At 42.5% G+C, this 24612-nt stretch overlaps 3 protein-coding genes across 3 annotated transcripts in view; 2 read left to right on the top strand and 1 right to left on the bottom strand.

Annotated features, from left to right (window-relative positions):
• Positions 1 to 2931, top strand: part of LOC109474790 (mucin-12-like) — a 93909-nt gene extending 90978 nt beyond the window's left edge. The window contains exons 35-38 of the mRNA XM_019775150.1: positions 149 to 191; positions 345 to 424; positions 717 to 872; positions 1254 to 2931. Coding sequence (XP_019630709.1) covers positions 149 to 191; positions 345 to 424; positions 717 to 872; positions 1254 to 1358 — 384 coding nt within the window. The 3' untranslated portion in view covers positions 1359 to 2931. The remainder of the gene's footprint in view (positions 1 to 148; positions 192 to 344; positions 425 to 716; positions 873 to 1253) is intronic.
• A 350-nt stretch (positions 2932 to 3281) lies between these two features.
• LOC109475017 (dual specificity protein kinase shkD-like) lies at positions 3282 to 10766 on the top strand. The gene is made up of 13 exons (XM_019775546.1): positions 3282 to 3794; positions 5071 to 5430; positions 5751 to 6032; positions 6406 to 6675; positions 6916 to 7071; positions 7309 to 7602; positions 7751 to 7879; positions 8076 to 8156; positions 8333 to 8520; positions 8820 to 8929; positions 9258 to 9423; positions 9842 to 9978; positions 10476 to 10766. Exons 1-13 carry the CDS (start codon positions 3731 to 3733, stop codon positions 10630 to 10632), a joined length of 2394 nt encoding a protein of 797 aa, XP_019631105.1. The 5' UTR covers positions 3282 to 3730; the 3' UTR covers positions 10633 to 10766.
• Positions 10767 to 11672: 906 nt separating this feature from the next.
• LOC109474788 lies at positions 11673 to 23458 on the bottom strand. The gene is made up of 13 exons (XM_019775149.1): positions 23355 to 23458; positions 22648 to 22818; positions 22266 to 22384; positions 21651 to 21747; positions 21079 to 21284; positions 19663 to 19767; positions 18727 to 18739; positions 17798 to 18154; positions 15235 to 15657; positions 14569 to 14685; positions 12336 to 12701; positions 11928 to 11960; positions 11673 to 11813 (listed from the first exon to the last, which is right to left on the bottom strand). The coding sequence occupies exons 1-13, from the start codon at positions 23398 to 23400 to the stop codon at positions 11692 to 11694; spliced, it is 2175 nt and encodes a 724-aa protein (XP_019630708.1). The 5' UTR covers positions 23401 to 23458; the 3' UTR covers positions 11673 to 11691.
• Positions 23459 to 24612: the final 1154 nt, after the last annotated feature.

Here is a 24612-nt window from a genome sequence, read left to right as displayed (position 1 = left end):
AACTAGTAGGTTTTTAAACATGCACACTCAAAATTCATGCAAATATGAACAAGGTGAATTTGCTGTAGACATGTTGTTTGAACATCATTATTCTATAAATGTCCTTGTCTGAAAGTCTGACAAAATGTTGGTTTTTCCTATGTACTAGGACATAAGAACTGTGGCTACTTTGGGAAGAGGTGCAAGAATTGGTAAGTAACTGAAGTTGAATCACTGTCTTTCTATGATCATGATGGTCTTTTGGTTTTGGTATTCTTTCTTTTATGAAGTTTAGTACTTTTCTGATGAAAGATGTTGCATTTGACAGTGAGTAACTGTAACATGTGTTGTCCGTTAATTTCCAGTGCACAGTGTGCATGAGACATCACAGTGCTTCCTGCAGCAGCCACGGGACTTCTGCTGCCTGCTACAGGAGAGCAGCCAGGTCAGTTACACTTCTGCAGTTCATAGAAGTATCAGTATAAGATAATTAATGACCTGGTATACTTACTATCCTGTAAGAAAGGTGGTTTCACAGCTACTGTTTTTTTTTCCATAGTGAGTGTTGTTCTATCCTTGAAGTATAAGGGCTGAATGACTTCAGTAACCTGTTGTGCAAATTTGCCTGCAACAGTTGGGTATTGCTGATGGTGATGTCACAGATATCTCATAGATTTCATTAGGAGAAGGGAGATTCTGATTGGTCATTGAAGATGGTTGTCCCTCTGTGTCCCCAGGGAGGGCGGCACGTCCTGGCAGCCCAGTCTGTGTCCCATCCCAGCTGCCCCCTGACAGCAGGGGTTACCCGAGGTCACCTGTCCCAGTGTGGGCTGGTGCTGGAGCCTGTGGTCCAGGGCAACAAGGAGGTGACCAGGGTGGCCTACCTCATCCAGGTAAGGCTGGACTAGCTCTCCTTGTCAAGACCAGGGGTATAGGCTGGGGTTACCAGAACTACATGTAGATTGTGAAAATATACATTATTTTCTTCAGATTCAAGGTAACAGGAATATTTGATTGAATGCTACAAAATGTATAACTGAGACAAAACAAGTATACGACAGCTAGTATTTAGTAAACAAATTGCTAAAAGAAATACATTGTATGATAACAAAGATATTCTTTTTCTGTAGCTGGTTGACACTGTAAAAGTTAAATCTATAGAATGGAAATTCTGATCGATCAATGTCTGTTTGACACCTACAGGATTATACATGTATATCCTTATGTTGTAAGGTTCCTTTTGATTCTCAGTCTTTTGTTCCCCTTGTTTCTAGGTTGACCTAGGTTCCTCCGTACTGCCCCAGCTTGTGAACCTGGCCAGCAGGAAACAGCCTCACCTCATCACCTACCTCTCCAACTACATCTGTTCTCACACATAGGCTGGACCTGCCCTGCTCAACAACACATCAACCAGCAACCATGTAACACTGTAGTACCAGAGCAGTATCAATAGGGAAGAAATGTAGGGAAAGCTGTCACAGGATGTATCACTTCTCATGTTCAAGTTCCACGTACAATGTTACGTAAACTGAAAGATGATGTAGTATGGTCCGAAAGGTTTGCTTCACTCTCACCACTAGAAATTGAGGCTTTTGGATCATGATTAGTGAGCTGCTATGTACATGTACATGTAAAGATATAGACTGTCTGATTTCGCAAAGGTGCTGTAAAGAAATGGAAGGTAGCTGTGTTTGTCTAAATGACTGAAATGAGAAACAGTTTCTTGTATACTGACTGAGCAAGTTTTGTGCCATCAGAGTGCCAAAGAAAATGGTCCTGACTGTTATGAATTTGAAAGTGGAGGGTTGCAACTGAGGTAACATTGGTGCAATCACTACGCAAGATTCCACTGGCTTTTGAAATCTGGAGTGGTCACTTCTAACTTGTCTGTGGGTTGATTCTTCTCACTAGTGGTCTTACAAAGGATGCTTAAAATATGAACTCACTTGGCAGAGATTAACAAAGTCATGTAGCAATTGCTGAGGTCATGTCTATAGGTGTACGAAATGTTTGAAAGGAGGGACTACATGTAAGTTGTTAAGTTAAAAATTTCTACCCTACCAGTCTGATGGACTCGGTTGTTTGTATGTTTTAAAAGATAAATTTACCCAGTATAAGAGTATCAAAGTTGGCCATTGTTAATTGTACTTACATACATGTCCGAAGTGTGGTTGCCACCCTTGCCAACTTGTCAAGAATAACGACAACTCAACTGTTCCAACACGGTGTAGACTTTCTCAATGTGCAAAAAAGAGATATCTTGCCTTTAGTTATCCAAGTCAACAGAGTATAGAATGTATACATGACATGATTTTAAACTATTCTATACAGAGTATCAAGGAATTACTATATGTAGATGTGCGGATATTTTAACCAATTTTTATTGGGCAACGTCTGTGAAACAAGAGTTCACATCGCCTAGTTGCCAAACTATAGGTAGATGGAAACTATTGAAATTCGGAAAAAGTAAGATATGTTTGGATATGTCCTTTGTGTGTGATTTGAGCAAAGCTGTCATCTTATTCCTGGCCTGTTTTTGTGTTGAATTTTTATTAGAAGCCAGCTGTATATGTTGTTCTAGTCGTCTTACAAGCTGATGATGTACATATGCGTGAATGTGCCAAGGTCGAATACTCTGTCTTGTTCTCGTTCCTTCTGTATGAACTGTACAGGCCAAAAGTTTTTATTTGGAGATATTTTTGTACAAGATCATATTATGTGAGATTCTAATATTTATGCCCAGTGTAGGTGTGTGCCCACAAGACAATCATTTGTCAAGTTGTATTTATATATTGCATGTATTTATATTGACACCATACTTTGGCATTTTTTTTATCATATTTGCTTGTGAAAGTCCAAAATTTCTGGCTGTAAATTTTCCGATGATTGTAAAATGATTGTGATCAGGTAATTCAGAAATATTAAAGCTGTATTGAACATGTACAAATATAACTACTGTTTTTGTCCTATATTTTGGGTTCATCAAAACTTCCTAAGTTTCAGTTAGTGTATTAGTTAGAATTTGGTGTATTTTCTGCTTCTTGTTTCACTTCCAGCATATTTTTTTAATCACAAATACCTGTTCTTTTACATGGTAACACCAAGTGTTTTGCTTAATACAGTTTCACATGATTATAAAGTGAAATAGCACCGCAATAGCTTTCATTTTGAATAGACACAACACAACAATGTGACAATGGTTATTAATAGCTATGCTGACTAAATATCGTGATCGAAAGGTTTGGCGGCCAAAACAACAAAACCTGCCAATGTCTCGTTGAATCCTAGATACTCTGTAAGCCTATTGGTTTTGGTCTAATTGAATCTGCACTTAGCAGACGCGAAAGTATTCAGAACACCTACAACAAGTATATTGTTTACCCGTCAAATACTTGAACAAATCATCGTTTGTACTGCATCATAACAAATCGTAGTCACACTGTGCACATTGTTTGCTTGTTTTTTTTTATGTAAGCAATAGTTCTAGATCTATCCAATATCATAAACAAACACAAAGCGTAGATTTAGGAACAGACAAGCTTAAGCTACACAACGGGAGGTAATTTTGGCAATTGGCCAAAACAGCACTGAAACTTTGTGACCCCGTAGGTAACACGGTGTAGCCACGTGATTGACAGGTTGAAAACGAAAGTTGAAACACTTGAGGAAGTTGTAGCTGTTTTAGAATAAGACCGGTTTGTAGAGTTGTGTCAGCCTGATGTAGAGTTAGCGTCTGTCGGTCGGCCTGACCATGCCAGGGGACGTCCAATGGCTGTGTGCTGTAGCCATACTACATGTACTAACCTTTGTAACAGGTGAGTGCAAAAGTCAGCGACGCGCCATAAGGTGCCTCAGCCACCTGCTGTGGTTACTGAAAACTTCCCGCGCGCTGTTCCTGTGGTTTACTTATGGGCGGTGGTTAACCTTTTCACAGCACATTATGTGGTTATTTCACGGTATTTAGTTCCTGCTAGCTGGTGCATGTATGTGTGGCCTTGTAGTGTGGAGTTCACGGTCTTGTCTATCCCGATGTCACTTGGAAAGACTATACGGAAGTGCTAATGTATGGTAACGTTGTGTATACATACCGGACGTAATGCTTTGATTTGTTATGTTATGTTGCTACATATTGTATTCGTTTCCTTGTAGATTGTAAACGTGTAACGTTGAAGGCTTGTGTAGTTTCTTACAATGTGACTAATATGAATCCATTTTTTTTTTCAAAAAAAGTACACGGAAATTGATATACATGCATTAGATCGTAAGGATGGTGTAATCACTTCGCTTATATTTGATTAGCATCATTCTGTACGATCCAGAAAATAAAAATGACACGTTTTTGTTTCGACACCTCTTGGTAAACGTAAATACTAAAATAGGCTGGTAGAGAAACATTCCCTCAGGCAACGAAAGGATTACAAAGAAGTTCAGGGAATTGATGGTGATAACGACTCCCCCATACCGCCCACAGCAACAAAACTGGCAAAGCCTGTTTTGGCTCTCACAAGGCACTGTTGTTTATATGTACGTGCACGTGATATACTTACATGTATGTTCTCTCTCTACTTAATCTGTGCCTACTAGCGGCATCCTATGGTACTGCTCCATAACTTCCGGTTTCGATATCTCGTGTTCAAGCTGGGCATGCTTTTATCAATCTCCAAGCAGATTCGGTGGGGCACGGGGACTTTTGTTGTCCCCTTGCCCCGCCGAATCTGCTTGGAGATTAGGGCATGCTATGGTCAGGATTTTCGACAGGCAGATAGCTCTTTTAGGTTCTTTCTATACATTGTTGTGTTATCTAAAAGCACGTACTACTAGTACTTTGTGTGAAGTTGAGAATATATTCAAAACAGCGGTTGACAGGTGTTATTTTTAGAAACACGCCCACTTCTACTATCAGTTTCAAAATGACCAAGTCAGAACTGAGATGTATAGAATATGGAATATTAGTGTACATTCCAACGAAATTGATAACGAAAATGATACTATGGCCAATATATGGGAGTTTCAACCTGGACACAGCGATATACAGAAATATGGTATATCTTCACCTAATTTTAGCCATGTGATCGATTATTGAAACCACAGATGTGTCCTGTTCGTGGGTCCGTGTGGAGACGTCCCCGTTCCCTGTACACGCCGTACCGGGAGGGACGGCAACCCTCCCCTGTACCTTCACCCTGAGCCACCCCGCCGGCCAGGTCACCATCACCTGGTGGCGGGAACCCACCGTGTCGTCTGACACGCGCCAGGCGGTGTACGAGGCCGGGCGGGCCGGGGATCCAGGCGGCCGGGGGTACGACCAGTGGGAGGGGCGCACGTCTCTTACCGACCAGGCGTCGTTACGGATAGCGGGAGTCAGTACGGAAGACTTCGGGACCTACGAGTGTGAGATTAGGCACTTGGGGTACGGAGCTGGCCGAGGCTACGTCACACTTAACGTTATCGGTACGTTCAACAACTTTTCAATAACTGTTATATGTTACATCTACTTGAAAGAAAACGCGAACAACAAGATACTTGCTTCTGACTGTAACGTCATACTTAATGATGCTAAAATGGTTCACAGCGGTTGTTTGCACCACAAATTGGATACAATCAGCCCACTATCATTTTCGTTTCCCTTTCCTGTACATGTAGTTGTTGGCTGCCTTTTATTATCATGGCTTCTTATGATTAAGGTAACGTTTCTATGGTAGCAGTTAACATGGTATATCATTATGTATGCGTGATAGTTTACGAATCGGTATGCCGTTCTGTGTTTTCAGTTCCCGCCAACCCGCCGCGTATCCAAGGCAACGTCCCGTCACCTGCAGGCTCCGCCCTCACTCTCACCTGCACGTCTGCAGGTGGTCACCCTGCACCTGACATCATCTGGACGAAAGACGGACAAACCTTAGGACAGACACCTACGTCCACTACCGACTCACAAGTTTCCTCCACACTCAACCTCAGACTGTCCAAAGAGGACAACCGGGCCCAGGTGACGTGTACGGCGGTACAAGATGGCGGACAAACTCTCGCTAACTCCGTTAACTTGAACGTTACCTGTAAGTTACTAGTAGTTTGTCATTTAGTCAAGATTTTGTGAAAGTACATTCATAGACGACTTTTTTTGTATTCAGATCTAGCAATGAACACTGACCGCATTTCTCCCATTCTCTCTCTCTCTCTCTGCGTGCGTGTGTTTGTGCGTGCGTGCGTGCGTCTCTCTCTCTCTCTCTCTGTGTGTGTGTGTGTGTGTGTGTGTGTGTGTGTGCGTGTGTGTGTGTGTGTGTGTGCGTTAGTGCGGACGTGCGGCCGTTTGATTGTGTGGCCGTCCTTTTGGTGTTTCGTGATTTATGATTTATGAAACAGTTTAAACTGTAAAGCCATGGTTTCTTTACTGCCAATCTGCACCAAATACGTTTAATGTTGTTTCAGATCCGCCAGTAGGAACTATAACAATCACCCCTCCCTGGGTGACTGCCGGCCGGGGTGTGTACCTACACTGTCAGGTGGACAGTAACCCTCCGCTGGCGGGCGGTGTGCGGTGGGGCCGGGTGGGCATGTCTCTCCCGGCGGACGGCGTGGTGAACGAACACGGGACGCACAGCTACTACATCCCGCAGGCCCGGCCCGAGCACAGCGGGCGGTACAGGTGCAGTACCAAGGACGGAGTCGTCTTGGCCACAAAAGAACTTATCATCCATGGTTAGTCGATAATTTGATTAATTGAGTGGATATATGTCCCATCTTTAAACATATAATGCTAGTTTGTACAAAGAGACACTTGTTTATTATACTATCAATAGACAATTTCAAAGGCCTACTACAATCCAGTTTAATGTCATTTCACCGTCACATGACATCGATATGTATTTAATTATGATAAACAAAATCATGCTATAATGTGTAGTGGGGTGACGTAGCTCGTTTATAACTATGCCGCAGGTCCATTTGCCACGCCCCCGCCGGCTACGTCACCGCCATCCACTGCCAGAAAAGACGACCTGGTCGTCAGGACCACACGTACAGCTCACATCAGAACCTCAAGCTCGCGAGCCTCCGCACCTTGGACAACAGTCAACCGGGTAGAGCCAATCATAGGTAGGCTTTATATATAGACATTGATTACCATTATCGGTAGTTTTTGATATCACAAACGTGATCGGACAATGAAGATCCTTGGTCTGAACGCAACGGTTACCGACTTATGCATCGGTATTACTAATCTCAACTTTGTATATTTTATTCGTAATATAACGTGGATTGAAGTGATCTTCATTAAACAACTTACATTGGTTTTTCCTTAAATACAGCGTGACAATGATTCTTCCTCCCCAGATGACACAGTAGTCACTGACCGTTACCCGGATGCCAGTCTGACGCCCCTGAAGATCGCGACCATGACGTTAGCATCTCTTGGCGGAGTCGCTCTATGTCTGGCTCTGATCGTCCGGCTGAGAGACACCTGGAAACGGAGAGCGCCAAGACCAGGACCCCGGGACAAGGGGACCAGGACAAGGGTTACCAACCATGTTGTCTCCAATCTGCAATTAACGGCTGACGGAGCTGCGCAAGAAGAAAGCAACGATGAAAACCCGATAACGAGCTCTGACTCCAGCGTCCAAGAGCAGAGTAAGGATTTTACCTTCGCCAAGAGGATTATCTTTTCTGCAGAGTTTGTTTTTAACTGTGATTGTCTTTAATGGTGTTTGTGGCTGAACAACTATTGTTATTGGAGCTTGCTACAAGTATGTATCTGATACAAGGCACTTTTGTTTAGTTCCGCTAGGTTTCGCCGTGTCGTCCAGGACGTGTCCATGGCTGACAGAAGACCACCCGCTTGTGCAACAGTTGCAGGACGTACTGATGGACCCGGAACGTCTGGAGCTCGGCAGGGTGCTGGACGAGGGTAGGACTGTTCAGTTGTGGTTCATGGCCTTTCATAGTCTTTTACTCTTGAGTGTACGTAGCAACATAAGACGGCGCAAAGAATAATAATTTGGAACATTTGGGAAGTTTTATTCACTTTTATTTCTATAATAGGTATAAACAAAAAGGCCGACGTTCCTCTGTTGTACAAAAAGCTTTCTTGTCTTGTCTTACAGGAAACTTTGGTCTTGTCCGCAAAGCAGGGCTGAGGTCAGAAGACGGGAGGATGTCAACCGTCGCTGTCAAGACACTACAAGGTGGCAATATGTGACTAAAATTATAAACAAATCACGGTCATATAGTTTTACATAGTACCTGCTGTGAACGAGTCAATGTCACTGTAAACAATTTCACATTGTGTTTAATTTATGGCAGTTAATAGTCTACTTTTCCCGACTGTATCTGAAAGAAATACAACATCTCTTTCACGCAGCGACCTCCCATGCCAGAGCTCCAGAAGTGGCAGGTTTTCTACAAGAAGGGATCACCATGAAGGGTTTTGACCATAAGAACGTGCTGGGGCTGATCGGCGTGTGTGTGCCGCCGGACGGCTACCCTGCGGTCATCCTCCCCTTCATGACACACGGCAGTCTGCTGGCATACCTACGGAACGACGAAAATGTAAGACACGAGAAATAACGGTAGTTGGGGCTCTTTTGGTGTTGTTTTGTCACCATGATGGAAAACTGTACCATTACCTTCAGAACCAACTTCGTGTAGTTATGTAGACCTGGAGTTTTTAGCTGCCCCCCATGTACGCGCTTGATGTATAATATTGTTTAGACATCTGAATACAGATAGCAAAGGACACTCATATCATCACCTTGATAGAACGTTAAGAATTTAGAGCCTCACACTAATAGAGGAACGGCATTGCAGACAGGACAGTCTCTATAACATGTGTTCCTCCCATACAACAGGACGTGTCCATGAAACAGGCCTGCACCTTCTGTCTGGACGTTGCGAGAGGGATGGAGTACCTGTCCATGTTGAAGTTTGTACACCGGGATCTGGCCGCTCGCAACTGCATGTGAGTACCACTTCAGTATAAGTATGGGTTTCTCTAGCGAATGTCTCACAGTTTTCAGTCAGAGTGGTCATGCAGACCCGACCGTCGACAAGAATCTACGACAACATTTCCAGTCACAAGACATCTGCACGACAAGGAGCAGTATGGCACAACACACCCATGACTGCCGAATGTTACTTTCAATTGTCTGAGCTGAAACTTCATATGACAGATGTAACCGACTCTTGAATATCTAGGACCTTGGAATCACTGCATTTCTTGCTTTGAAGACATGTATATGTCTAAAACATTTCTAATATACATGTAAACGTCTCTGTATGTGCTGCAGGGTGAACGGGAATCTAGAGGTGAAGGTTGGAGACTTCGGCCTGTCCCGTCACCTCCACACGAAGCAGTACTACCGCCTGGGTGCCGAGGACGACCGGGAGCTGCCCATCAGGTGGATGGCACCTGAGAGCTTCCGCCGCCGGACCTACACCACCAAGACAGACGTGGTCAGTACACTCTCAGTGTTGATAATGGTAAAGCGTCTATTACCAGGATAAGATTGCGAAGCGAGGCTCTTTTTTGTGTTTGGGAGCACAATATGCGACTTGATTGCCCTTTGTCAAAGCTAAATGTCTTCGATATTGTTGTACTGTAATACTGTATTATCAGAAGTTAGCTATTTCATTTCAGCGATGTTATCTCTCCAAAAGTAACACCAGGTCTGGCTCCTAAGGCGTCGCCAAAACAGCATCTTCCGTACGAAAAAAATCAATTATCTGAATTAGACCTCATTAATATGCCATGAAGTGTTTTGCATGTTTGTGCCTGAAGGGATATTACTTTTTATAGACTTAGAAAGCTGTGAGAATAATCAACTGTGTATTCTTATATGTGGGCATCTATTTCTTATTACATTGTCCTCAGTGGTCGTTCGGTGTGCTGATGTGGGAGGTGATGACCCGGGGTCTGCAGCCGTACCAGCAGCTCAACAACTGTGAGGTGGCGGGCTTCGTCTGCTCAGGACACCGCCTGGACTGTCCCGAGTACTGCACGGAGAGACTGTACGTCTAGGGACAATCCTTGAAATTCCGTTATTTGCTGGCACATGTTTCTTTTCTTGTTATCATTAGTAATATTATTTCGTGAACTTAGTTATTTTTTCCGATGTGTATCTCTGTTTGTTTGTGTGTTGGTCTGTTTTTTTTTTCAGCAGGTATATGATGACTTGCGTTTGCAAGAATTGCAGATTTCTTGTGTTGTGAGTGCGAAATATAACCACTCCATAGCGACTTTTAAGTTATGGTAGGACTTCTATACTACTACATTCAAGCAGGCAGGCAGGCAGGACTTCTAGTATCTAGTTATCTGACATGTTCTTCGGAGTACAAGAGGAGGAACTTTATCCGGGGAAATATAGCATTTGAATCTACTGTATTATGAAGACATTGAACCTTTTGTGCCAACCGTGACATTCTCAAAAGCCAAGCATGCCATGTACGCATGTAACATTCTTGCAACTACTTGTACGTCATGTTTCCCCCCGCTCTTGTTTCTCCAGGCACGGCTTGATGTTACACTGCTGGGCGGCTGACCCTGACGACCGGCCGTCCTTCCCGGAGGTCACGGCAGAACTGGAGCGGACCCTGCTGGCGTCCACCGGGCACCAGTACACCTCACTACAGCGGTGTTACGTCAACATGGCCGATATAGTCTAGAGCCTGCAGGCGTCTACATTGCACGAATGCACCTCACTGCATACACTGTGGTGTTACGTCAATTTTAGCGTTTTAGTCTAGGCCATGCAAAGCCCTGCCGCTATATAACATTTTGTGCATCCTGCTGCCAAAGATAGCCTGTACGCTGAGAGAGTATTACTAGTATTCTAATGTCTAGGAACGTATGGCCACTGTCTACTGAGTTTGCTGATGTGTTATTGTTGATATACTATAATGGAATTCACGCACATAATCTGACAATCAAAAAGGAAAAGGACCATGACAACCAACGATTATCTACTACACGAATAGAGAGTTGTAAAACACCTTTTTTGTTAACAATTTTATTCGGTAAATGCATACGTAATCAATTCAACTGTACTTTGCTTTTGATAACATATAACCAGGATGACTATATTGTGTTGTGTAAAATGTTTTGCAACTCGTGATTTGAAAGGACGAGTTCTTGTAAACGAGTGTGGAACTGCCCGAGAGAGTAGCAGCGCCCATGACTTTTATATCAAACACAATATGGTTGTAAATTATGTTTTTTTTTAAATAAAACCTCTATTTTCAACTGAAATCGCTTGAACATTGCAATAAATATATATGTAGTATCAATCGCCTTAATTCTGCGTGTCGCAAAACAGCGTGTGAAACTAGAACACATAAACCATGACGTCAGAACAGATAATGAAACAGATAATGTTACGTCCACACATGTAGAGCATAGTTTTCCACATCAATGTTTAATCTATTTTCATAGAAAACTGGATAGTTCCACTTGGATACTATCATGAATAAATTGTAGCGCATTAGTCAGACGTGTTTACAATGGAATGTGTTCGCAAGGACGGTGCATGTTACAACAAAACCGATTACACGGCAGCGCGTCACGAGTGAAAGACATAGGCAGTGACATGAAAGTGTGACCTTTGGTAGGTAAACTGAAGTTACACAGATACGGTAGGTATTGAAACCTGGACCTCGTCCAGCCAAGACGAGGGGAGGCATAAGATGTTGACCCCCCCCTCCCCCCCCCAATCCTGGTCTGTACAACTACATGTTAACTTGTCTGTCATATTTCGGTGCCGAAGTGTTCATTTTCCTATTACGTAGCATGCGAGTCAGTATGGCGGCTGTGGCCAATATGAACACTACCCCACCGCCGGCAATGAATCCTGGAACAAAAAACGGAAAAGTCAAACTTCAGTATACGTAACTCGTCCAACTGGGCAAATTCAGGAAAACTGTTATCAATAAAACATCAATGAAAGTATCTAAAATATACCCACCTGTCTGTAGTTTACCTAAAGGGTTGTTTTTACCTGAAAGTAAAAGCGGAAGATATAGAAGTTTCAGGGATGTCGTAATATCATGACGTGCATCGATATCGCAATGAAGCTATATAGAACACTTCTGGGTAACAGATATACTTTTAGTACCTTCCTCTAAACCATGACGAATGCACCTGAAGGAAAATGAAAACGCCACAGCCCTACAGTCAAAATTAACAAATCCTACGGAAAAATGTATCTTTATCTACGCTTTAGTGTACACTCAGGGACACCACATACGAAAGCCCGACAAAGATTAAACCGTTAAAGGTTCTATCCGAAATGGAAATGTTGACATCTGAGGAGGAAGACGAGATAAGGAAAGAACGGATGGATGTTAATGGTCTTAATCTAGGTGAAACACACCTCCATAAACACTAACGTCCAGGTTGATGAATCCCCGAGCCGCCCCGTACTGCAGAGGAACCCGGATCTCACACTCGTACTTCCCGGTGTCGTTTGTAGTGAGGTTGCTGATCTGTAGTGACGCCTGTCTGAGGAGCACAGCCCTCCCCTCCCACTCGTCATACGCCTTACTGTACTGTCCGGCCCGGTGTTCGTACACGATCCGTCTGGTCAGTACGAGCCCTCTGTCCTTCCACCAGCTGACCAGCGGCCGGACATCGTCGGACGGTAGGGAGTAGTTACAGGGGAGGATGACTGAGCCGCCCGGAGGGACATGTTGTCTCTGTCCGACTGTGACGTGGATCTGACCTCCTGGGACCACGGTGCCTTGAAAGGAAAAAAATAGAAATATGTCAAATGTATCAAGTTACAGAATGTACACCTCTATATCTACTATTGTACTACTTGTACTGCATAAGAATTGTCAATGCCCGTAGCAACGACAGAGCTTGGGCAAGTTGTATAACAAACACGGAACTATGTTGGCCGCCCCAGGGATGAACGAAAGTGAAAGTAAAATTACAAACACTTTTGCTAGATTTTCAGCTCATCATCAGGTCAACAATGCACATTCTCTAACAGATACCTTCTAGTGGTAGTCTCTTGTTGTCCCGCACTTGCCACAAATGACAGGTAAGAGAAATAACTCAAGATAAATCGCGATATTGAATGTACAATGTGCAAGCGAATGTTGAAGGTGACGTATCTCAAATGAACGGTTGAGTGCACCTGTCTTGACATGTTGACACGCTTAAATAAGCACTACGGAAGTGTCTAAACCACATAATACACGTATCAATGTATTACGAACATGATTCACATCACCACTGTACAAAGATAGAAAAGAGAAACAGCTCACCTGCGACGAACAAGGGCGTGGCGTTCGAGTACAGCAAGAAGAACAAAATGGCGCCAACTTTGTTTACACCAATACGCGCCATTTGGTCGCTGTCTCGCAGCAGTCCGCACACAAAGATTAGTGTATTTGCTTAGATGACCTTGACTGGTCAACTTAGAAAATATATTATCAGAGATTTAGTCCCTTGACAAATACGTCGATTTCATGGGTACTTTATAGCGTCTCAGAAGCTACAATCCTCAGGACTACTCTTAACCTTTGACGTACGTCACACTGTATACAATACACCTAGTTTCAGTATGACGTAACGGACGCCATGATCAATGACCATGACACAAACAAGGTGTCAAATTACTCTACTATAGGGACTGGTGAACTGTGAATTTTCTTTTACTCAGACGAACAGCACAAAAAGGGCACCTAAGTGTAGTTCAGTCGTGTTCCCATGTGTTTGACAAAGGTGCCGGTTAAGTAGTAGGGATTTCTAGCTAACTTAACTGCATTCTATATCGTCCTTTCTTACGATGCACAGAATTTCATTTTTCAAATAATCACGTTCAAAACTTGATACGGAATGATGACTAAAAACAATGTTTTCATGGACTTTTTATTTTCTGTCATGCATGTCTTTAAACTCCTCTTCCAGTGTACACTACAATGCTAAGTTAGATAAATCTATATGTACTTTGTACAAATATCTTCTAGTTCATGTTTTAAAAAAAAAATGAACACAAGTGACCTCACATATACGAAAACATTTAACAACTTTCAACGAATAGAAAATAGAGTTCGCTTTTGGTTTGTTTATTACGCAATAAGTGGCATATCAGCACATAGGTGAATCCGTGATAATGTAGAATTTTTCATTGACCATGTTGATCATCGTTGGTTGCAACAATTCTGAAAAAAATCACATTACATTACTCTATTTGCATAATGACATATATGAAATGTTAGGAGAAACCAGATAGCATTGAAATCGAATTCAGCAATACAAAAGAACGTAAAACTAACTCACCTTAATACGGTTTCTGCATTTGTAAAGTAGAAATAGAAGCAGGACAGCAGTGCCAAACCCTCCGAAATATGCACCAACTATAGCTAGAATAAGCGAAAAATCATGCAACAAGTTTAAGACATCTTGTGACTCATTTCGACTACAAAGCAGAGGAAGCATAACATTAGGTAATTGCCTCGCTCAAAATTGCTTGATGCAAAGTACAGTACAATGCAAACGTAATCTAACTAAAATTAAATTGCTCCACTGAGTAATTTATAAATCTCCAATCACGAATGCAGTGTTCAGTTCAGTTGTATAAAAAGTAAAGTTCTTACACGGTGCGCACGTGGTGCATTCGGGGCGGCAGCTACATGAACACACCATGTCTGTATCTGTTTGGCACTCTAACCACTCTCCGTCTGGACATGACCGGTAAGGGCACCAGGGAACGTCTGTACGATAAAAAAGTCCCAATTAACTTTAAAGTACCTATATGAATCAGTAATCACAGATTGAATGTAGACATGAGATGATGCCACAGAAGTCCCCATGAGCACAGCTAGGTCGTGGATTGTTCAAAATATGGGCATAACGTTTTTCACTCAAAAGAATTTGATACACTTCATGCTACAGATTAAGTCAGTTATATTTGCCGAGTAGATAACCCTTACAGTACATGTGCAAATATGTAAATAAATGACAAAATGTCAATCCCATTTGTGTATGACTTGTTTGCTTCCCTGTACATAAACATAACTGTTAACGAGGGCTTTCTTCTGAGTGACAAAATCGAATAATATGTTACAAGCCATATGCATGCATTCCGAGAGAAATACCTTTAATAAATACCTTTTTTTTACTAAAAACAAGAGGATATTGAAGCATACACCAGTAACAGGTAACGACCCCCACACACACGCACACGCAAAACACACACACCGAACACATAACGTTATACATTGAATTCTGATAGTCTTACAATGATTTCAATACACACTCACCTGCCACTGTTATGGACACTCTGGACTGGTTGTAACCTCTCCGTTCTACTCTCACCTCCCCTTCGTAAACCGCCTCGTCAGACAACACCACATTCTCCAACGTTAAGACCAGCAAACCTCTCCTGAACGACGACTGGTCATCGGAGTCCCAAGCTTTCTCCTCCAGGCGGGCGCGGGTCTGGTACTGTCCGCTACAGTTCGACCCTTTAGATAAAATCTCACACACGTTCTCTCGCGGAGGAGTGTGACCGTGCTTTAACTTGTATATGGTTTTGACCACATCCCTCTCAGAGGAGTTGACAGGTACTCCATATAAGAATTCCATTTCCACTGTTTCCCCAACAGTTGTGTTCAGGTCAGAACGAACCGCTTCTATTTGGGGATACAGGTCTACAGCCGTGCCTTCTCCCTTTTCCGGAAAACCTGCATTCAACATTCAAAGTAAAAACACAGTTAACCATGTTATAATGTCCTTGCAGTAACTAAGAAAAATATGTTGACAGTGACTGTAGCGTTCTACTTTTCTTGCCCGGTATTTTGCCATGTTCTCTACAAATTTTGTAGCATATCTATGGGGGAGGGGGGGCACATGAACACGTGCACGCACACTTTTAGCAACTGTCGGCCTTGTGAACACTGTCCCGGAAACAACTGAAAGCTACAACGTACATGGTGTTTCGGCTCAGAATACTAGCTTGAATCAAAGATACAGCACGAAAAACGCATATATTCTGCAAAGATAAAAACATGTGCACAGCCTTCGTACAAAAAGGGGGAGTTTATTTGTGGCTGGTGTTCCCCGACATGAGTCATGGAATTTTACAGAATCAGAATGGCGTGGTCCGCTCAGGTACCCGATCGAACCACACCAACTGTTATCATTTCACGTGCATTAAAATGCGACTTTGTTATCCACAACTTTGTACAGAAACACCAACGTGGCCGGCGCTAAACCAGACTACGACTGTTGAAATTATTTACATTGAAGGCGTACTGTGGTTTCAGATGTACATATATGAGTGATGTATATTCTGGCACCTACCTGACAAAAAGAGCATTATCAGGCTTAAAGTAGATGTCAGAATCATGCTGCTGATCACACCCCGGCTTTCTCTTCAACAAGAGGCTGACAGTGGATTTGCACCGATGCCGTCACGAGGCTGAGTGTTAGACCATACAGGACAAGGGCGGCGCTGTATCGTGCCGTATCTGTCAGGTGCTACAGAGCGGCACTTCCCGGTTTGAAACACGGTACGCGGGTTACGTCAGAGGCGACCTCGTGATTATGACCCAGTACGCGCTGTGCGATTGGCTCACGTCCTATGCCCTACCTACTACGTCAGACACCTGCTGAGCAGTAAACCAGCCATTACAGCCCTGATGAAGGTGACAGATGGTCACCGAAACGTTGGCTCATGTAAAAGAACTTAAGAATTCAATCATTTACCAACCTGATGAAATTATTTATTGGTCTCGAACTTGTGTTTTATAAGTTTTTCTAAGACGGTATTTTGTTGTTGTTTTTTATTTGAAACATTTACTCTCGCCTTGTCAGTGTTATCAAGCAAGGAAAGAGCCATTCCAGTAAAATACATTAACATTTATTTCCATAAAGAATAGAGTGGGTTTTTTTTGGCAAGTTATTAGTCAAATTTACACTGGATATTACAGTCTTTGCCAAAGACGTGTGTTCTTTGACGGGGTTTCTATTTCCCTTGAATCAGTACTTAACACACACGTGAGTTGCCCGTGTACATATTACAAACAGACAAACCTTATAATGGAACAGATACAGCAACAACACAAACGACAGAAGTACAAAAACACGTAGCACGTACAACTTAGAACATGTTTTATTTCCGGATCCGGAATAGCTGTAATAGGTGAGCAAGGTAGACCACAGCTTTGAGCCGATCTAAGCGTTGACTTGTGTTTGTTTGCTATATTTTGTGTTGTTCTTTCTCCGGATGAAGAACAAACCCGCAGCTATGACCAGCATCATCACTGCTCCCGCGGTAACTACCCCGATAATGAGAACTGGAACGGTAGAGGCAAACATCAATATTAAATGGATATTGGTCCAAAGATACAGCTAACAACTTCTGAAACTTAATATACATTTGGACTCTACAACATAGCATAGCATAACGAAGCTAAGTCTGATTACAATTTGTTGTTTACAATTTCGGATACAAACCTGTTGAGAATTTTTCCGAAGGTTTGCTTGTTTCATCTGAAAAAAAAGAAAAAGAAAAGATCATATGGCAGATTTCATGGATGTCGCATTCTAAATTTCAGATACTATCAAATTGCAAATGAATTAAGTGCTATTTTAAAAGGTAATGCAATTTTAAGTGTACCCATGTCCATTTTAATTCGTAAAGTGGTTGGACTACTGGAAGAGTAGTCTATTGGTACTGATGAATCTGTATAATATTGGAATGGAGGAACATAAGAATTTCACAAACGAAATATAGTATTTTGCCGGAGATTTATCAATACTCAGTCCGTTCGCACTATCTATCAAACTAGGGGTAATCATCTTTTGGTTCAAATAGCAAACCTCTAACGTCCAGGTTGATGAATCCCCGGGCCGCCCCGTACTGCAGAGGAACCCGGATCTCACACTCGTACTTCCCGGTGTCGTTTGTAGTCAGGTTGGTTATCTGTAGGGACGCCTGTCTGAGGAGCACGGCCCTCCCCTCCCACTCGTCATACGCCTTACTGTACTGTCCGGCCCGGTGTTCGTACACGATCCGTCTGGTCAGTACGAGCCCTCTGTCCTTCCACCAGCTGACCAGCGGCCGGACATCGTCGGACGGTAGGGAGTAGTTACAGGGGAGGATGACTGAGCCGCCCGGAGGGACATGTTGTCTCTGTCCGACTGTGACGTGGATCTGACCTCCTGGAACAATAGTGCCTTACAAGAGGGAAAGAGAAAAGGATATTCGTTTTAAACAATACAATATAAATGTAACTTTGCTTATACGATGAGGCAAAGATGCAGTCTAGAAAGCTGCCATGAAATCAAGGCATGTAAACTATTGAGCAGAACTGGACACAATTAGCAGCTACCAAATGACATTTCATCATGGCGAAATGTGATTGCATGACGGTCTGTTTTGTTGCAAAGGCCAGACAAGCGAAAGTGAAAGTAAAAGTAAAGCGCGACATTTAAGTTTTGGCTTTGTACAAGAAAGATTCGGTCATTTCCACGCGTATGAACCTAGTAGACCACACAAAACTCTCTGTTAACATATTTGCAGTCAGTAATAATGACAATAATGAAGCCAATCTCACCTTGGGTACTACAGAACAGTGACAAAATGGCGACGATCAGGTCAATGTTACAGCACGTACGAGCCATACCGGGTTTTACAGCGTGTCCCGGCTTTCAAACTTGCCTCCACACCGACGAAGTGATATGTCGCGGCACTTAAACAGCGACTTGTAAAAATGAGGAACTTTTCCGTTGTTGTTTACCGCACTCACCGACACAAAAGACCTGTCAACCGAACAAAAGCTTTCGGTCATGTGACCAATAACGATCAAGCGCACACGTCAGGTATACATAGGCTGCCCTTGCGTCGTTTTACAAAGAAAATTGTCCATATATTACTTGCTATGGTTGTGCAATACCAAAAACATATAGGGATCCACAATCAAGGGAGCGAATAGGCCATTATTTTTTGCATTTTAGTATTGCAGTCAGTAACTTGAGCGACAAGTTCCCCTTTCACTTTCAAATGCCGTGGTCAGAGTCCAGGTATATCCGATATCCCCCAGTAGGCATGAGTCACCGCTCTACCAAACTATTTGCACATTCTGAATCTTTAATAACTTAAAAATATGATTTTACACAAAGAATATGTTATTCACAATATCTTCAATTTATTCAGCAATATTCTATTGTGTCTTCTCAGGTGTTTCCTGTGTTTAACCAACCTGAAAGAGAAAACAACGAGTTATGAAATTTCTAAAATTGTAGTTAAATGTAATAATTCATTCGCTCAAAATAAGACGCAACCGCCACAAAGAGAGCTAAACACATTCAAAAACTTCACGGCAGGTTCTAGTCGTTTTAGCTGAACTTGAGCCCCTACTACAGGTGAATAGTTCTCGAGTAGTATAGACTAGACTTTTAATTACCCATTACGTTACCATACAATAGCGAAACACTACTACGGTAGCATTTTACCTGGAAATTGACATTTCTCGAAAATGAAATTAATAATCAGATATTGTAGCTATTTTCGTAAACGGACCCGAAATAGTGCAGTGGCAAAAGTGGGGAAAATCCCCGAAGCCAATTACAAGTGAAAAATGTTAACTTAGGCCCCGCGAAAAAATATGATTATGTACAAACTAATAATAAAACAATCACAACAAAGTTGTTGTTGTTTTATATTTCGTCTACCACTTCCTTACGTATCGTCCCCAGGTCTTGATGTCGTCATACAGCTGGTTCCCAGGGCAGGCTGTGGAGCCCATGTCACGGTGTCCGTACAGAGAGTAGGTCGAGCTGATCTTACCCTGGAGCACACGGAAAACACGGTTTCGTCAGGAACCGTTCTTAAGAACGATCTAAAGGCTTTACTGTGTTGTGCAGTTTGTGTATTTGTGTGTATGTTGTCTTGTGTGCGTTGGAGGGTGGACTTCGTATACTTGTTTTCATCTTGCCTCTTGCTTGAAAACTAGTATGACTACTAGTCGCGATTACCCGTAATCTGTAACACATGGCCACTATATTTCTAATGTTAATTTGAGGTGGGATTTACACCTTTGTATTGTTCATCAAAGCAGAGTAGAATTCGAAATGTTTAAGCCAATACATGTATTAGGAGAGCTCTACTAGATCCTCCACAATATATAAGACAACGTAGCTCCTCCATAACCCTAAATTAGGGTTAGCTAAAAAAATTGGCAAAAACAAGAGTTCCGAGATCTCATACATCCATGAAATATGGGCTTGATATGTAAATGTAAATTTCTTCTTTAATTATGCAAATGACCTCTGCATTAACATGATATATGCATCGTGATGTATGTTACCTGTTGATTAACTTACAGATGTCCCAAGTACGACATTCCCATCATTCATACAATTTTCGCATTAATTATGCAAATTAGGTCATCATTTGCATAATTAATATCTGTTGTTGTTCCGCCTGCTATAGGTTACATACATTACATGTATGAAAGTAGTATTATGTAAAACACTGTAATTATAGAATTTTCTCATTAATTATGCATATTAAGTCCTCATTTGCATAATTTGCATTTAATTATGTACATCCCTCACTCAGCTACCTACACACCAAAAATTATGAAAATATGTTGTTCCTATCTGGACTTATTGGCTTTTAAACATTTCGCCAGAAAGTGCTCTGCAGTTCCAGAACAAGCTGCTAGGGGGACCAAACTCACATCACATATTCCTGACAGGAAAAGCAATCTGTCACCAAAACATCAAGACCATAGCATGTTCATGACAAAATATACAAAAACCGGAAGTGCGGCTGCAGTACCAAGGTCATCCACCAGGAGGCCCATATTTGACCTTGACCTTTGTCTTCCTAAGACTTACCAACATACCAAATATCATCATAATCCATAAAGGCGTTATGAAGTTATGGTGACTACAAATGTGCGGAAACACACACACACAGACACACAGACAGACAGACAGACACACAGACAGACGCGCCAAAAACAATACCTCCATTTTTCATGGAGGTAATAACCCAAAACCCAAACCTCTGCTTGCAGAGTAATGCAGCAGAGCTTCGGGAGAAGAAACAGCGAGACAAAGAAGCAACCAAGCGCACACAGAAACTGCAGTACCAGAGAAATCCCACAGGAGATGAGGTTCTTGGCAGCGCGGATGGCGGCGGAGTTCGGCTTCTGATTGGTGAATTCTCCGATGAAGCAAATCCCGATGGATACGTGATTCTGACCATACGCATGCGCGCCCACCTGGTCCCAGCCACGCCCTTCGTACACGTTGCCATCGTTACCGACCAGGAAGTTGTAACCGATATCTCCCCAACCTGTAAAGGCACGAGTTTCATGGGTTGAATAATACAACTGTACGTACTTTACTGTACTGGTATTCAAACTAGGTTTAAGATTTTTCTTCCATTTTATTTCTCCCACTCTTTCCCATCTTTTCTAACATCATCACAGTAACTATTCTAATAGTTTGGCTCTTCCACTGATGTTGAACTTTTTTTTGTTCCTAAGTTATTGTCTTATAATGTTGAACTTCCCCAACTACTTACACATGTACTATAGCACCTATGGTTTCCACAATTGCTGTGTTCCTCTTCCTTTAAAGAGATGGAGAAATTATTTCCCTGTGCCTTCCGTCATTTCCTTCCACGGTACATATAAACAGTGTTACGTCTGGTTCTCACCGTTGGAGTCCATGTGATAGTTCTGGAAGCCTCGGACCTTGGCTGAGCAGGAGGCCTGGTCGCTGCACGTCCCGCCCGTGGAGTGGTGGATCACAACCTGGGCAGGGCAGAAGGACCAACTCTCGTCCGTGGTTTACAAAACCTTCCATAGTGAAATAACACAAATAAATGTAGCGTCCTTCTGCACTGAGGTATGATACGGGCCTTTTTCTCAATTTTCGTTCTGTCATACAGATTATCAAACTTCTACACATGTTGTTTACAAGATCTATGATTAGATTTCGGCTATCAGAGAATTCCAGCAGCCAGAAAACGCCCACCAAAACATATCTCTATCTGCTTGAAGATTAGGCACAACCATGGAGGTAAATTATCACATTTTTCCCTCCATGGCACAACTAAGGTTTTCTTGCAAACCAGTGGGCATTGGATGGAGGGTACACATTTGTGTTGGTACTGGCACAACAAAAACATTATAATTGTAATACTACTGGCAAAAATAATATCTTGTATACTAAGATTTCAACTAAACAGCAGGTTTTTAGACCTCAAAGCTATGTATTTGATATCTATTGACGTTGGTCCTTTTTCACTTGCGATCTATTAAAACTTTACCTTCGGGACGGGCCGGCTGATGTACTGGACCCAGTTGCTGGACCGTGCGCCCCACTCCGACCGAGTCACGATCCGGGGGCAGCTTCCCGACAGGCTTCCGGCCGGGACGGAACCGCCAGCTAGACATTAACAAACTCATATCATAAACACATGCTGACTACAGTTACATATTCATTGATTTGGAAGTGTATTTGCTTGTGTTTGTAGGTATCTGAATGTTTGTAGAGTACCAGGAAGGCGTTGGATACCGCAGATTGACCTTAAGATCAAGTTGGAAGGCTGCGAGACTATACGTAGTCTTTAATTCAAGTATTGTAACGCTACGTGTAGTTCATATGTCCCCTATTGTAATGAACATGAAGTCCGTTTGAACGTCCAGTACCTGAGTAGTCCACACAGAGAGCGCAGTCACAGTGGCCGGTCTCATGCCCACACCAGCCCCACTCTGAGCAGCAGGGGTCCGCCGAGGCGGGGTTACACTCCCCCGGGGTGGCGCTCGGGGCGGGGTAGTTCGGGCCGCAGCGGCCGTCACCACGCCACCGCTGGGCCGCCGCTGGGACAGGGTTTCATCACGAAAATCAATGAACAACGGATCATAAATGTAGAAAAAAAATAGATAGACTTTGTATATTAGAGGTGACAGAAAAATGCTAAGAAAAGTGAATCACCCTTCCATATATGGACATTTAGTAGATGACGATTTCCGATCTCGAAATTACATTAGCTATATTCCAGATGCTTACTATTTTGATTCACTTAAGGGATATTGGTTTTCAAAATTTACGAATAAATGTTAATGAACGTTATACAGGTGTTTAGTCAAGTCGATAAAGTTTGTATCGTGGCATAAAGACAGAGAGGTGCGACTTATGGTTGTACAAGAAATACACTTTGAGAAACCTTAACACAGGATGTACCTTGACATACAAAAAATGCATGTCATTGAAGGTCATTAAATAAAGCAGGTTTCGCTTCGCAAACCTGTAAGCAATAAGAATGTCCAAATCTAGTTACAGTATGTTACAGATTTCTAACAAGCAACACGTGAGAATATATTTGGTGAAAGACTACTTTAGTGAAAGACGTTACCGTAGGACAGCAGACAGAGAAGGAAGATCAGTCCGTTAGTCGCCATGTCCAACAGCCGACTGTTTGGTGCACGTAGAACTACGGAAGTCTAATTACAGAATCACGAGGACATGAGTCCGGACTCCGAACGGCCTTGAACCGCTTCCAAGATGGTTTAGGGAAGCGTTTTAATGGAAAGTTGGCAGCTAGAGGTGAAAAATGGGAAATGTAATAAAGCGTTCAGGGCATTGTTATTGGGGGGAGCTAGTTAGGAAAGGTAAAAATAGTTTCAGGTGCTGTGTATGATAATCACAAAAGAAGACAATTTCATTCTGTTACAACGGAATGTTTCTGAAACCTATAACCCCAATGCACCGTTGCCATGCATGTACATTATTGCCTGCCTGGAAGCATCTCAAAGCGCTAAGGATAAGCTTAAGGGGTGAGCTTTGCTATCTCTGATTACATTTCTGTACAGAGAGTTAACAGCTCAAACAGTTCAGTTCTTGGTGGTTGCAAAATCTCAATGGGTCTATTCCAGGACCCGACAACCCACTGAATAAAAACATGAAATACAAATACGCACGAGTATCTACAGCGCCCTTTGGTGCGAACGAATGTATTGAATAGTATTGCCTTTATGAGAACTTGTGCAGATGGCGCTGGTCAAATAAACACGCACGCTCTTAAAGAGAGGGTCAAACTATTTTTTAATCAAAGATAAGATTATTTTTCAACTCAGGCATGAATATCTTTTTACTCCAATCTGCCCTTTATCACGACTGTTTTGAGCCCGTGAGTTTATGACAAATTTCTTCCTCTCTCGTACAAAAGCAGATAGCGGCTGGTATTTTCAACAGTATCTGGCCCTGAATGCTGGTTGGAAACGTTACTAGTATATTGCAGTAAACCGTACGGTTTGTAACATAAGCGGTTGAATTGTGATAATTGTTGAACTTACTCTTTGCGAGGTGTGATCAAGATAGTTTTAATTCTTACACCCGAGTAACACTCTCACCAAAAATGTACGGAAACTTAACTTTGATCGATCATATCTCGATCCATTGATTCTTTCATTAATTGTTTTATATATCATAAGAAGACGTGTTATTTTTGATCGATGCAGCTATAGTCACGATATAAAATCTTCAAGATGTGGATGAAGCTATTGCTACTCTAAACCCCTGGATGGTCGGACCATCGTGGCGCGCCTGACCAGTGTTAAAATCGGGCGGCTCCATTGTACTTGTAGCTGTCTTACGCAATATTTCCAAGCTGT

Source organism: Branchiostoma belcheri, unplaced genomic scaffold, assembly GCF_001625305.1.
Source record: "Branchiostoma belcheri isolate BF01 breed outbred unplaced genomic scaffold, Haploidv18h27 scaffold32, whole genome shotgun sequence".
Taxonomy (NCBI): Eukaryota; Metazoa; Chordata; class Leptocardii; order Amphioxiformes; family Branchiostomatidae; genus Branchiostoma; species Branchiostoma belcheri.
The sequence above is the reverse complement of the archived record's forward strand: the minus strand, read 5'-3'. Positions and strand labels throughout refer to the sequence as shown.